This window comes from Bacidia gigantensis (genome assembly GCF_019456465.1).
Source record: "Bacidia gigantensis strain McMullin 20006 chromosome Unknown scaffold_268, whole genome shotgun sequence".
Lineage (NCBI taxonomy): Eukaryota > Fungi > Ascomycota > Lecanoromycetes > Lecanorales > Ramalinaceae > Bacidia > Bacidia gigantensis.
This window is the reverse complement of record NW_025408614.1, coordinates 425,813-439,816: the sequence shown is the minus strand read 5'-3', so window position 1 is coordinate 439,816 and position 14,004 is coordinate 425,813. Positions and strand designations below refer to the sequence as shown.

Genomic DNA, 14,004 nt, shown 5'->3' with positions numbered 1-14,004 from the left:
AGATCGTTAAAGTTGAGGGAAACATGTCTGCGTTTGCTGTAGGGTGTATTGAAGTTTAGCTTAAAGGATGACGGTCTGAGCTTAAGAAAATGTCGTGAGTGGTTTTAGAGCGTCACTGGCTTGTTGGGGGGATTTCACAGATTGCAAAAAGGCTGTTCCATTGGCAAAACGCTGTACTTCTATCAAGGGCATCAGATCTCTAGCTAGTCTATAAACATTGAATTCTATCAAGTATCCACATCCATATGGCTCCGCCCTACTAGCCCAGCCCTCACGCTCCAGGATCCTTGCGCTTTCCAACATCCTGACCATCAAGTCGTCCTTGAATTCAGAATTCCCAAGCACAGAATGTCCGTGGCACCCACGCTCGTTAATTCATCCATAACGACAGCGATTTTGTTCTTCTCCACCATTGACGACACAGCGACCCACTCCGCATCATCGAGCGCTGTTATTGTTGGGGCACGCTTACCTGGCGTGATTTGGGAGGCCTTGGCGAGGAGTGAGCGGGGAATGTTGTATTGACATAGGATGTATTTTTGTGCGGCTATGGAAGGTGAGAGTGGTCGCGTTAGCTTAGACTGGGCGAGAACGTAGGATATAGGAGGACAGTAGGGCAGAAATGTTGGGAGTAAGGATAGGATTGTGAAGCACATCAAGAAGTTCGAGCGGCTATAAGGGGGGAGGACTCACTGATCACGCCTTTGATCCTGCTTGCTATGAGGTTGGCTAGGGCTGGATCGGAGACTCGTTTGGATTTGATAAAGACGGCGTAGCTGGAGAGCACGGTGTCAATTGGGATGAGACCCGCGGCTCGCATAGTCTCGCCTGACTCTGTTCACGCTATGTATCAGCGGTGTTCCTCGCCCAGGGGCAACAAACCCTCAGAGCGCCCAAGTGCAAATAGTTGAGTGGTAGGGGGCAACCTACCCACCAAATCCACAATCCCATCCGCAGCCCCGAGCGAGCATGCCGCTTCCACACTTCCCGATTGATATATGACCTGCGTCTTCAACTCGCCTTTCCCATCCACACCTTCGATGTCCCTCAAATACTCCTTCGTCAGATTCTTGAAACTCGTAACCACCTTTCCCCCTATCAAGTCCTTCACAGTCTTTAACCTCCGCGATTCCGGAACCTGCACCTGCAGCTTACACTGCCCAAATCCCAAATCCATTACCACATCCACGCCTGCTTCTTCATTACCCACCCCACCATCTCCTTCCCTCCCCGCCTCCACTTCCCCCTCTTTGATCTCCCTGATGCCTTCCCTTCTTCCCGCATATTTCGACCATTTCCTCCTCTTTCCCGCCTCCTCCTCTCTCACTTGATCCAGCCCCGTAATTCCCAAATCCACTTCTCCCTCAGCCACGTAGTAGGGTATAGCGTCCGCGGGGAGGAAGACGAGGGCAATGGGCAGGTTCTTGACGAGGGCGATGTCGAGGCGGTGTTCGCGCCGGAATTGAATGTCGCTGCCTTCGAGGAGGGAGAGAATGGGGCCTTGAAGACGGCCTTTTTTGGGCACAGCAAAAAGGAGACGGTCAGATTTTCTGGTGAGGACGGGTGGTACGTTAGTAAAGTTGTTGGTTTGGGTGACCGAAGGGGAGGGGAGAAGGGGTAAGACAATGGGAGTGGTACAAGGAGGAGAATTGTTGAGATATCTCCATGATTGAGAGGAAAGCCGGTTGCAGGAATGAAAAAGGTGTGATTGCAGGTTCAATTGCAAGTGTGGAGTTTGCGGGGCTCGGGGAAAGCCTTCAGAGCTTCACGGTATCAGATTGGGCCATTGATTTGGCACGCAATTGATACATGATCAGACGGTGGGATTGATTGAACAATCAAGGGCCTGTCACTGGAGGCAATGAGTCAGACATTGGATATGCAGTGATCACATCCGAGCTCGCAATTACGAGAAACAGTATTCCCCGCTAGGGCCTGAGCCCTACTGCATGCCCTAAGCGCCTTGGCATTATCTCTGCCCACAAGATATTTGCGCAGATCATCGTCAGACACAGCAATCGGAAGCATATCACGCATCAATAACCTACAATTTGGCAAATTCTGTTCGGCCTTGACTCAAGATGGATGCCGGCAAGGTACCAGTCAAGCTGGTGAAAGTGATTCGGTAAGCATCCTCATTGTTCCCAAGCGCGAATGTTATTAATTGGAATTGCAGAGTGCTCGGTCGCACTGGTACGTTGGACCTTCTGTCTCATCTTCCTTTCGTACCAATCTGTCGAGGCGGCTGCCCTCTGTTACATCCCCAACGAGCAAGAGAAGGAATTTGATACCACATGGAAATCCGCTATACGGGCCTCTGTGCTTGTGGATGACATGATCGGGTTTGCACAGGTCATGGGAGCAGAGAGCACTTGGAAGAACCACAGCGCTGACAGAATCTGTGTGGATAGGCTCGAGAGGTGGTGTGACACAGGTGCGCGTGGAGTTCATGGATGACACAAGCCGAAGCATCATCAGGAACGTGAAGGGGCCAGGTGGGTCGATTCTTTCCTCTGTCCATTGTCCTTGTACAACAACAGGGGATAGGTATCTACAAAAGATCATTGCTAACGAAAAGTCGTGTGCTATAGTTAAGGAAGATGACATCCTATGCTTGCTAGAATCTGAGCGTGAAGCGAGAAGGTTGAGATGATGAATGTGATAACCTGGGGTCGAATGAAGGAGTTGGAAGACTGGGTGGAGATAGCATTTCAAAACAGGCAGCAGGATAAGATTTGAGAAATATCATATCACTGCTTCTGAAGCCTTGCAACCGACAACCATTGTGGATAATTACATGCAGATCCACATTCTCGATACCTTCGAAACATACATATCAACGAGCCCTGCTTTCTCTTTCGAAGCTCTCCGCCAGGTGTCGCCATATTTTGTATCTCCCCGTGAACAATACCCGCAATATTCGCACTAAATATGAATTTATAGCTTGATGGTCCACTATCATCTCGAATCATCGTAATAACGACGTCAATCCGCGGTCGTTTTCACCTTGGAATAGTGAGTATTGGCTTCGTGTAGAAGCTTGTTGATGCCGTCCGTAGAGCCATCACTTGTCGATGATCAATGGGTTAGAGGCATCGCTTACATAGAATGTGTGGCGCATCTTCCAGAACTTGAAGCTCTCATGCTCAACTTTGTCGACCTTCATGCGATATAGCTCGGCGATCAAACCCTTCAGAAATGCTGCTGAAAAGTTCCCTGGAAGACTGCTCAAATCACAGTCGGTCGCGTAGAGTGCGAAAAAGAGACGGCGCAGTGGAGCAGCCCCAACGTCAGTACGCCAGAGTTTTGTCATGGTATCGGCATTAGGTAAAAACTTGTCCGCCTTATGCTTCATGATAGTGGTGTCAATGCACTTATTTTGTAGTTTCAAGACTTTGTATTTGACAGCGAAAGCATATATTGAGACCAACATAGGCCAGGTGAGCGTCGAGAAAAGCTTTTCCTCAAAGACTAGCTCGTTCGCATAGTACCAGTGATTCACACGGGTAAACATCTCGACATCTTCATTTGGCATCGAAAGCGAGTTCTGGATGAAATCGAAATGACAGTCGGTGATTGGGACTGGCATTGCCTTAGATGAGTCCTTGGGGATCGAGAGCAAGGTATTGAAAACTTCCGATGATTTGCACAATAGTCCACAGTGCATGTTGAAGATCTTGCCCTCAGGGCCGATGCGAAGTGTAGTAATCTGGTCGAACGTCGACCTACAACGAACCTTTCAGTCTCATAAAACTGGCATGCTTGACCCTGAGGAATGTCATACTCAACAACTGGCGGAGACGACGTTTTCTTCTCGCCTTTGGACTTGCCATCTGGATCCAGCTTAATGCGCTTAGATGGAGACATAGGGAAAGTTAAGCTGTGGAAATTTGAATTTGGACCCTTCTCGGGAGTCTCGATTTTGGAGGGTGTATGCTTATTTTTGTTTTTGCCCATGTCAGGTAGATGCTGATAGAGGTAGTGTCAAAAGGAGTTGGTGGTAATCCTTGAACAAACAAGTTGCTCAGGGTCTTGAAACAAGGGAATGTGAGAATCGAGATATTGACGCACGAAGAGAGGATCGATGATGAAAAGGATAAGAGTTGACTTCTCTGATGCCAATGATTGTACGATAAGGTGAGAAGGAAGTGATGAAATGAAGAGGGGAAATCAGGTGGAGGAAGTTAGTCGACACTTTTCTAGGACCATCATCAAATTCACTTCATGGTGATGCCTTACAACCACATTGACAGTAAATCGCGACAGCAATCACACTTGTCTTTCAACGGACCCTCCCAACGTAGTTTAAGCATCCATGGGTATCATATCTATGTATCAAATCTACGGCCTTTGATTGTCAATGAGATCGGGTAGGTCTTCCACTTTCGCTTCTTGCTGTAAGACACCTAGATACAAAGTCAGCTCGTAGCCCATGGTAGCAGGAACGTGAGAAATATTCACGATATGTAGCTGTCAAAAGAGGAAACTCATGTTCAAGGCCTCTGGCCTTCAACAGAGCATTGACCTCCCTGCATGTACCGACACCCTGCAGTATTTGTCCGTTGAGCTCCTCCTTTTCTACGATCTCCACAGACACTCCCCTCTCCACTGCCATCTTCGCGCATCGGTAATTTCTACCACCCGAGCAGCTCGTAATAAGATCTGCTACGCCACAGCTCTCTTCCGTAAACGTCTGCGCCTTGACTGTCTGTTCGAAGAACATCTGCCCAAACTTCCTCATCTCCAGCAAGCCCACACGCATCATAGCAGCCTTGGCATTATCACCCCAATTCAAGCCAGAGACGAAGCCTGCCGTCAACGCGACAATATTCTTTAATGCGCCTCCAAGAGAGACGCCAGCCACGTCGGAAATAACGTTCACGTGAAAGTAAGGGCGATGGAAAAGCGTCTTGATCAGGTCATGATCAATTGGCGGAAGTTCAGATGGTGTTGGAGTCAGTTTGATCTTGGACGTCTTTCCCCTCGCATCTGTGTGCTTATTCAATTCTGACGCCAGATCCTCTGGTCTGGTCAAAGGTGCAAGGCCATGCCTTGGTGTTGAAGCTTGCTTCGGTGTAGATCCTTCGTTGGGAGTCGGGTTCTTGGAGTCGGTGAACGGTGGGTCGTACGCAATGGTCGTTTCCGAGAATTTCTCAAGGGCCACTTCATTGGCGATGTTCGCCCCACTTAGAGCACCGCAGTATATTCCCAATGCCTCGCCTATCGACTCCGAGAACAGAGAGATATCCTCGTTTGAAACATTGACACCTTTGATGCAGGAGATGCCTCGCGCGAAGGGAACGATCGCACCTTTCATATCCTGGCAAAGCTTGTTGATAAATTGATGTGGAAGATTGAAGACGAGTATCGAAGAGTCTCTAACGCTATCTTGCAAGGAAGGATTGGCGTGAAGATTTTCTGGAAGCGCGATATTAGGTAGATACTTTACGTTTTCGTGGAAGTGATTGATCAGGTCCGTAAGCTTTTGTGGTTGTGTTGAGTAAGGAGAGGAAGGGTCGTATTTCTTCGACGCTGGCGGTACTGTGAGCTCCTCTTGGTACACCCACATCTGAACGTCTGGTTGAAAGAGCTCCGGATGGGCTCGAGTATTCTCGGCTACTATCTTCGCGATAGCGGAGCCCCTGCATATGTCAGCGAATTGGAGCCTCGTGAATGCTTTTGGCCTGACCAATTGCCGGACCCAACCACAGTAACCTTATGAGTCTGGTCATGGGCACCGAGCTTCGATCCATAATGGCCAGCGGAAGGCATGGTCTGATGAAATTGACGGAAGAATTGTGTGCGATCGAGCTGGCTGATCAAGCAACCAGGCACCCGTGAATGCTGCCGGAGGGCAGGAACTACACGGTAGGCTATATTGAAATTTGCATGTGAACGGTGATATAGACTGTCTAAAGGTGAGAGGGTTGAGGGCAGAACTTGGGATAGGAATGTTTGGAGTTGTGGGTCAGATCTGAGGTGGGAAGGAAGAGAATAAACGGAGAGTTGAGAGAGGCGGGAGGTGGGGCGAAGCGGGCGTTCATAGCCTTGTCCCATGAAGTATATATCCATCACAGTGATTCCTACAGCGAATAAGATGCACGGCAGACTATCGATACTGATTCATTAATACATCTTGTGACATTCTTCATGAATTGCATGAATTGATGCTCGTCCCATCATACACTGGCACTACATGTCCTTTCCCTTCAAAGCGTACCTCCTCTGATGCATGTTCTCATTCGAAGACTTAATGGTAGATCCTGTTTTCCTTAAGGCCTCGTTCATCACTTCGCCGAGATCGCAGTGCGATCCTGTCTAGTAACAGACATATGAATGGAGGTTTCAATCCCAGCCGTCACCACGCGAATACGTCTGAGCCAGTCCGTTTCTGCATGCATCAATTGGAATCTGACCATTATCACCCTTTCCCCTTGCATCAAGTCGCGTCTCCAACTGAATTCAGTAATCGTACGGCTTCAGCATTCATCCTAGTTACCTGTTGCATCATCTGCGTAGCCTGCTGCATCAGCCGTGAAGCCTCCGCCCGAACCTCCCCAGGCGTTCGCGAAGGACTTGAGGTGTTTGGGGCCATAGTGGATTCTATTCTGCCTCGAGGATTTCGATCACTTGGCGTCCTCTGCTGCACCATATCGTTGCTTTGACCATAGCTTTGCCGGGGACTTCGGACAGGTATGTGAGGTGCCGCCATGGCAGGAATCGGTGGATGGGGTGATGGTATCGGGCCATTATTGTAAGCACGATCAATCCCGTTACCGAGACTTGGATCAATACCGTCATGACTTGTCTGCTGGTATGCCGGATCTGATGTTGGTCGTGGGTGCTGGCTGTAAACATGAGATGGTGGCGCTTGCCCCTGATCATAATCCATAGTCTCCCCTTCACCAAATGTATCATCTAGTCCGCCGTCTGCATATGTTCCATCACTTTGTCCAGTGGGCGAGAAATCCAGGTTGCTGCTACTCTGAAAAGTGAGCGATCGCGCACTTGCGTCTTTCAACTGGGGACAGAGTTTTCTTGTATGGCCCAGGCGATGACAATGCCGACAAGGCCCCTTTATCCTCGTCACCAAGGCTCCTTTGACTTTCTGCGCCTGCCTGGTAGGTATCTTCTGCCCATATTTCTGCTCAACCACCGATATTATCTCATGTATGCTGGTTTCCACATTCACATTCATCAACTTCGGGACTGCCTCCACGAGAAACTTCAACTTGCCGGTTTCGGCACGCTTAATGTTTTGATGTAAAGGCCCTTCGCCAGTGAATGGGGCGCAATTGTGTACATCATCGACGGTCGTGACCTTCGCGTCCTTTCTCTTCGCACTATAATTTGCCCTGATACGAAAAGGGCAGGTTGGGCTGGATCTGCAACCCGCGCGTACTCTGTGACTGTCGCTGTCAAGGATGTGAGGCGTCCAGTTTCGTTCGATAGCCCACTCGCGGAGAGCGTCTTTGAAATCGGCGAGAGTTGCAAATGTCTGACCAACGTGAATCGGAGGCATTTCCTTGACTTAATTCCAGGGGCATTGAAAGCTGTTGGATGGGTTCAAAGAAGTCGTAAAGGCGCATAATTCAGCCCTACCAGGCTTGGCACCCGCATCTGCTCCCCATCGTCCTACATCCTGTCATTATATAGCTAGCTATTCCGTCTATGACGAACCAATTGTAACCCACTAAATGACCCTAGTTGGACTATCCCCCGGTAATCTAAGCTCGTTACATCTTCTTTTCTTCCCATAGCCTTCCGAATAAAGACGCCGCCATTGATAAATCACAGAATCCCTTTCGCCTTCGCAACAATTGAAGATTGTATCAAATGAAGATCGGATGTGGTAACGGGTGTGATCACAGCAGCTAGTAGCGTGGTGTTTCGCTAAACGCTACTTACGACATCCGGCATTGGCCAAACGCTCGCCATATCTGAGCTGAAATGGGCGAAAGCGCTACCCCCCGAGTCCGGTGGTCTACGCACTCCAATTGTCAGACTCTGGTGCTCCTTCTGTGCCTAAAGAGTACATATACCTTCCTCCTCCAACAGATCCACCGTATTACCTCCGGTTTGAAATCGAAGGTACCTCCTCAATCTGCCGACAAGGGGTTTTCAAGACCAATATCCCTAAGGCTGAGCAGCCATTTGAAAGACATGAATATCAAGAATTTCCGTGGGTGATGCCAAGTCCAACCTAGATCTCAGCCTGACAAATGGTCACTCAGACTCTTACCGGATTTCAATGGCATCATATGCATTGACGTCCCCATTGTAAAAGCTGGCGCTTTCGAGTTCTTCACCTCATACTACGACCTTCCACCTTTCGCTACTACAGAGCAACGGACGTCCCAGCACACGCGCACACCCACATATTATGTTGATGTGTCGCCGAAACTGACCATTGGAGAAGAAATCATACCTCTCGATGCTCTATCCATCTTTTCCGTCGTTACTAGGCTCATGGGGGATTTTCCGCACGACTGGGAGAGACATCTGAAGGGTATCGCCAGCCGCGACTATAATATGGTGCATTTTACGCCACCTGTCGAACGGGGAGAGTCACGCTCACCATACAGCCTTTACGACCAGTTGAAGTTTGACCCAAAATTCTTTTTCAACGGTGAGAAAGATATCAAGAACATGACTGAGAAAATGGAAAAGGATTGGGGATTGCTAGGTTTGACGGACGTGGTCTGGAACCACACAGCAAACAACAGTCCCTGGTTGCAGGAACAGCCTGATGTGGGATACAACATCAAAACGGCTCCATGGTTAGAATCTGCCCTCGAGCTAGATACTGCGCTCATCCAGTTTGGGCTTGATCTGGAAAAGCACGGCCTTCCCTACAAGCTGAACAATGCTGGCGATCTTTCACAAGTTATTGCCGGGATGCACATGCATGTAATCAAACCACTCGAGCTATGGCAGTTTTATGTCGTAGATATTGCCAGCAATTGCAAGGATATCATGGCATCTTGGACTATCGGGAAGACCAAACTGCCAAAGGAGAGCTTCAGCGTATCTGGTGTCGGCGGCTTGGAATACGTGAAAGCTTGGTCGTTGAAGGAGAGAGCCGACTTCTTACTGAAGAATGGCTTTAGTGGTTCGCAGGGTCTGGGACCACGCTATTACCGTAAAGCTGATGATCAGGTCGCCGCTGCATTATTGACCGCCTTGTACGGGCGATTCAGTACAAGGGACGCCATGGCCGCCAACAAATGCATAGTAAATGTTCTGAACGAGATCAATGCCAGGTTTTACGCACAGTATGATGACGATGTAGCTGTTATGGCGCAACAGATATTCGATCGAGTCAGGTATTTGCGATTGGATGATGATGGGCCGAAATGGGGACCAATTACCAGATCAAGCCCATTTACAGAACCTTATTTTACCAGGCTGCCTCTGAATGATACTACGAGAAAGCTTGAACCCAAGAGAAGAGCTTTGGTGAACAATGGCTGGATGTGGGGCGGCGATGCGCTGAAGGACCATGCAGGCTCCGATTCTAGGGCATACACTCGCCGAGAGATCATCGTTTGGTCAGATTGTGTTAAACTACGTTACGGCAAGACTCCACACGACAATCCATTTCTATGGGATTTTATGGCTCAATATACTCGCTTGATGGCGAAGTATTTCACAGCTTTTCGGATCGATAATTGCCATTCAACGCCACTGCATGTTGCGGAATATCTGCTCGACCAAGCCCGTAGTATTAGACCTGACTTGGCTGTGTTTGCGGAGCTATTTACAGGATCTGAAGAGACTGACTATGTTTTTGTCAAGAGGTTGGGCATTAGCTCCCTCATCCGAGAGGCCATGCAATCTTGGAGCACCCAAGAGATGAGCAGGTTGGTACACATGCATTCTGGCAGGCCAATCGGCAGCTTTGAGATTGAGGAGATCTCACATCAGGAACGCGACGTGACTGCGAAGTCAATGTCAGGCAGAATGAATGGAGTCGCGCCAACGCGTCAGCAGAGGGTGCAGCGTATCAAGCAAAGTCCGCTTCATGCACTGTTCATGGATTGCACTCATGATAACGAAATGCCTGCCCAAAAGCGCGATGCCAGAGATACACTACCTAACGCTGCCCTCGTTGGTATATGCGCTTCAGCTACAGGTAGTGTTATGGGGTACGACGAGATCTATCCGAAGAACGTTAACATTGTCAATGACCAACGAAAATACTCTTCGCTATATTCAGATGCTCCGGTCAAGGTAGGCGCAAAAAGTGGTGGAATTGGTGGCATCAAGAAGCTACTAAATCAACTCCACACAGAGATGGGCAAAGACGGATTTGATGAAACTTTCATACACCACGAGGGCGAATACATAACCGTACATCGTCTCCACCCCCTAACAAGGAAAGGCTATTTCATCGTCGCACACACCGCTTACCCTGGCTATGAGGATGGACACGGAGCTCTGGCTCCCGTTCACTTGGGCGGCTCTAGGGCTAAATTGATTGGATGCTGGAGACTGGATGTCGATGTATCGCAAGCAGCGAAAGAAGCCTGTTCTAACGACCTAGAATTACTTAGAGGTTTGCCCAGTAAAGTTGAGCAAATGACAGGTATCAGCATAGAAGAAGGGGCAGAAGAGACGGTACTGATTATGCCAAAATACTTTCCACCAGGCAGTATCGCGCTGTTCGAGACGTGGATACCCAGTATTCAGCACTCAGAGGGACTGGATCACTTCGTCCAGTCTGAGGCAGGAAAGGCCTTTGCAGGTGTTGACCTCGTGGATTTGAACTTGATTCTTTACAGATGTGATGCCGAAGAAAGAGACTCTAGCTTTGGTCAGGACGGAGTTTATGATGTTCCAAGTTATGGGCCACTGGTCTACGCTGGCCTACAAGGATGGCAGAGCGTCCTCAAGGATGTGGTCCATGATAATGATCTTGGTCACCCGATCTGTAAGCATTTGCGGGATGGGCAATGGCCGCTTGATTACATTATCAAACGGCTTGATAAAATCGCAAGTCGAGAAGATCGGCCCAGTCTGCTGAAGCCCAAAGAATGGTTGAAGCAAAGATTCGATGCCATACGAAAGATCCCTAGTTTCCTACTTCCACGGTACTTTGCTCTTGTAATCCAAATTGCATTTACAGCAGCATGGGAAAGAAGTATTACCTTGCTGAGTAGCAATATCCAAACAAGTCAGAGATTTAGGCAAAGCCTTGCAATGACAAGTATTCAGATGAGCGGGACAACAAAGTCCGCCTCACTTGTGCCATCCAAGACTGTCCCGTCTCTGGCTGCAGGGCTTCCTCACTTTTCAAGCAGCTGGGCACGTTGTTGGGGCAGGGATATTTTCATCGCTTTACGGGGCTTGTACCTTGTTACTGGAAGATATGATGATGCCAGAGAACATATCAAAGCTTTTGCTAGTGTCCTTAAACATGGTATGATTCCAAACCTCCTCAGCGACGGACGAGCGCCAAGATACAACGCTAGAGATGCTATTTGGTTCTTCTTGCAGAACATCCAAGACTATGTCAAAATGGCACCTAACGGTCTAGGGATCTTAACATTGAAGGTCCAACGCCGCTTTCTTCCCTACGATGACTCCTACTTTGACGTAGAGGATCTTCGTGCGTACTCTATGGAATCCACCATTGAGGATGTCATCCAAGAAGCTCTGCAAAGACATGCTACAGGACTCCTATTTCGAGAGGCAAATGCTGGTCCAAACCTTGACATGCAAATGAAGCCCGAGGGTTTCAACATACAAGTAGGGGTGGATTGGGCTACGGGTATCATCTTCGGAGGCAACCAATACAACTGCGGAACCTGGATGGATAAGATGGGTGAGAGCGAGAAGGCTGGCACCAAAGGAATACCAGGCACACCAAGAGATGGCGCCGCGATTGAGTTGACCGGCCTTCTGTACAGTACGCTTATCTGGGTTGCTCAGCTCAACGAGCAGGGAATCTACAAGCACAGTGGTGTCAAGACGAGCACTGGATTAGACATCACATTCTCAGATTGGGCCTCCAGAGTCAAGCGTAACTTCGAGAAATGTTACTACATTCCACACGACTCAAGCGACGACGACCAGTACGATGTCAACTCCTCCATCATCAATCGTCGCGGTATCTACAAAGACCTATACAAGTCCGGCAAGGAGTACGAAGACTACCAGCTCCGGCCCAACTTTCTTATCGCCATGACAGTCGCATCAGACCTCTTCGAACCGACTCACGCCCTGCTTGCACTCGAGATGGCTGATAAAGTCCTTTGCGGTCCCACGGGCATGGCAACACTCGACCCGTCAGATCTCAATTACCGGCCCTACTACAACAACTCTGAAGACTCGACAGACTTTGCTACTTCGAAAGGGAGGAATTATCACCAGGGTCCTGAGTGGTTATGGCCCACGGGCTTCTTCTTGCGCGCAATGCTGAAGTTCGATTTGATGAGAAGGAATACGGCGGAAGAGAGGACAGAGGCCTTTCAACAGGTGACGAAAAGATTAGATGGGTGCAAGCGGGTGATTGAGGAGAGTCCTTGGGCTGGACTGACGGAGCTGACGAACAAGAACGGCGAGTTCTGTGCGGACTCGGTGAGTGCGTTGCCTTTTACAATGAAAGTGTTGCTGACATGATGTAGTCCCCGACGCAAGCTTGGTCAAGCGGGTGTTTACTTGATCTCATCTACGACACGGAGCATTTAGCCAAAGAATCGTGATCGTGATGACGTACTTCTATGTGAAGGCTGATGGATTTCAAAGATATAGAGAGCGATGAAAACCGCGTAGACGGTGGCAAGGAAAATTTAGGGCCACGTGCATAGGTGAACCGTCCTGCCACTTCTTTCTTGTATCCAAAAGTGCTGAGATTATTTGTTGTACTGCCTTTATTATTTATTCCCTGATACCGTCCAAGATCTTACACGCTGCCGGCAGCTACCTCAATATCTCTGCTCCAACCCACGGTCCGCATGATCCAAATCTGGACTTGCAATCACCACAGATCACCTTTCCATGCTTATTTGTGCCAAGATACGAGCACTTCAGTTCCCATTCATGGAAGGCATTTCCACACCAGTTGGCACAAGGATATTCGTCTTTTTCGTAGAGGCGCTTTGCTTTGAATTCCTGTATTGCGAGGTCTCGTGGATCCCTTGAATCTGACGACATGCAATTTCCCATTGTAAGACGTGTGATGGCTGAAGTGCTGGGGACTTGATGAAGCTCGGTGGGGGCTATGGGCTGTTTGGTATGCCGCCGGCGGCCTTTAATTAGGTTGATATATTGTAATGAATGGTGTGAGACAAGACCAGCTGTCTCCTGGGTATTGAAATGAATGTCGGGCTGGGTATGTGGGGTGATGAGGAACGTTCCTGACGTTATGGGATCTATGCGAGGAGGTAAAGATGTTTGTGGGACTGATGGTGATGAGTCCATCATGGAGGGAAAGTGGGTCTATTATAGACCTGCTGTAGTGCATCACAGGTAGGGAGCGGAGTGAATCTATGTACCACCAGAGATGCATAGAGGGGACACAGTTTCATCCTGCTTCCGACGATGTTGACGTACCCTCGAGAAAGACTGTAAGGTCGTGCAAGCCGGCGTGAAAGTAAACATTGTGACAGAAGCAGAAGCTTGCACCCCTCCCACAGGACAGAAAGGAAGCAGTGGAGAGCAGATCGTGCAGATGATCATTCGAATCCATGAATGAGTGGTATATCTTTTGAAGCAAATTTGTCAAGTCCTGTAGCTGAGTCGTCGTCATTACATACCCCGGATTCATATCCCACCCTCTCCTAACCCTAGCATCCTGCCCTTTTATCAACCATGAACCAATTTCACTGAAGCAGACGTATCATAAATCTCAAAGCCTTTGCCAAACAAACACCCTTCCTGTATTGTGACCCAAATTCATCCAAGCAACTGTATCGTAGATCTGAAGTTCTCTCACAAACGCTATTCTGCAACATGATCCAGCCCCATCCAAGCAAACAATGCAAAAGTCTCGATCTCCCC

At 48.9% G+C, this 14,004-nt stretch overlaps 5 protein-coding genes across 5 annotated transcripts; 1 reads left to right on the top strand and 4 right to left on the bottom strand.

Moving 5' to 3' along the window:
• Nucleotides 1-311: 311 nt before the first annotated feature.
• KY384_008944 (uncharacterized protein) lies at nucleotides 312-1,667 on the bottom strand (the record flags this gene model as incomplete). Its single annotated transcript, XM_044817430.1, has 4 exons — nucleotides 312-547; nucleotides 694-834; nucleotides 931-1,512; nucleotides 1,598-1,667. The coding sequence occupies 4 exons, from the start codon at nucleotides 1,665-1,667 to the stop codon at nucleotides 312-314; spliced, it is 1,029 nt and encodes a 342-aa protein (XP_044664583.1).
• Nucleotides 1,668-3,064: 1,397 nt separating this feature from the next.
• On the bottom strand, nucleotides 3,065-3,867 carry KY384_008943 (uncharacterized protein; the record flags this gene model as incomplete). The annotated part of the gene is made up of 2 exons (XM_044817429.1): nucleotides 3,065-3,725; nucleotides 3,785-3,867. The coding sequence occupies 2 exons, from the start codon at nucleotides 3,865-3,867 to the stop codon at nucleotides 3,065-3,067; spliced, it is 744 nt and encodes a 247-aa protein (XP_044664582.1).
• Nucleotides 3,868-4,341: 474 nt separating this feature from the next.
• Nucleotides 4,342-5,772, bottom strand: KY384_008942 (Glycerol-3-phosphate dehydrogenase [NAD(+)]; the record flags this gene model as incomplete). The annotated part of the gene is made up of 3 exons (XM_044817428.1): nucleotides 4,342-4,470; nucleotides 4,526-5,642; nucleotides 5,690-5,772. 3 exons carry the CDS (start codon nucleotides 5,770-5,772, stop codon nucleotides 4,342-4,344), a joined length of 1,329 nt encoding a protein of 442 aa, XP_044664581.1.
• Nucleotides 5,773-6,439: 667 nt separating this feature from the next.
• Nucleotides 6,440-7,522, bottom strand: KY384_008941 (uncharacterized protein; the record flags this gene model as incomplete). The annotated part of the gene is made up of 1 exon (XM_044817427.1): nucleotides 6,440-7,522. One exon carries the CDS (start codon nucleotides 7,520-7,522, stop codon nucleotides 6,440-6,442), a length of 1,083 nt encoding a protein of 360 aa, XP_044664580.1.
• Nucleotides 7,523-8,163: 641 nt separating this feature from the next.
• KY384_008940 (uncharacterized protein) lies at nucleotides 8,164-12,624 on the top strand (the record flags this gene model as incomplete). The annotated part of the gene is made up of 2 exons (XM_044817426.1): nucleotides 8,164-8,186; nucleotides 8,235-12,624. The coding sequence occupies 2 exons, from the start codon at nucleotides 8,164-8,166 to the stop codon at nucleotides 12,622-12,624; spliced, it is 4,413 nt and encodes a 1,470-aa protein (XP_044664579.1).
• Nucleotides 12,625-14,004: the final 1,380 nt, after the last annotated feature.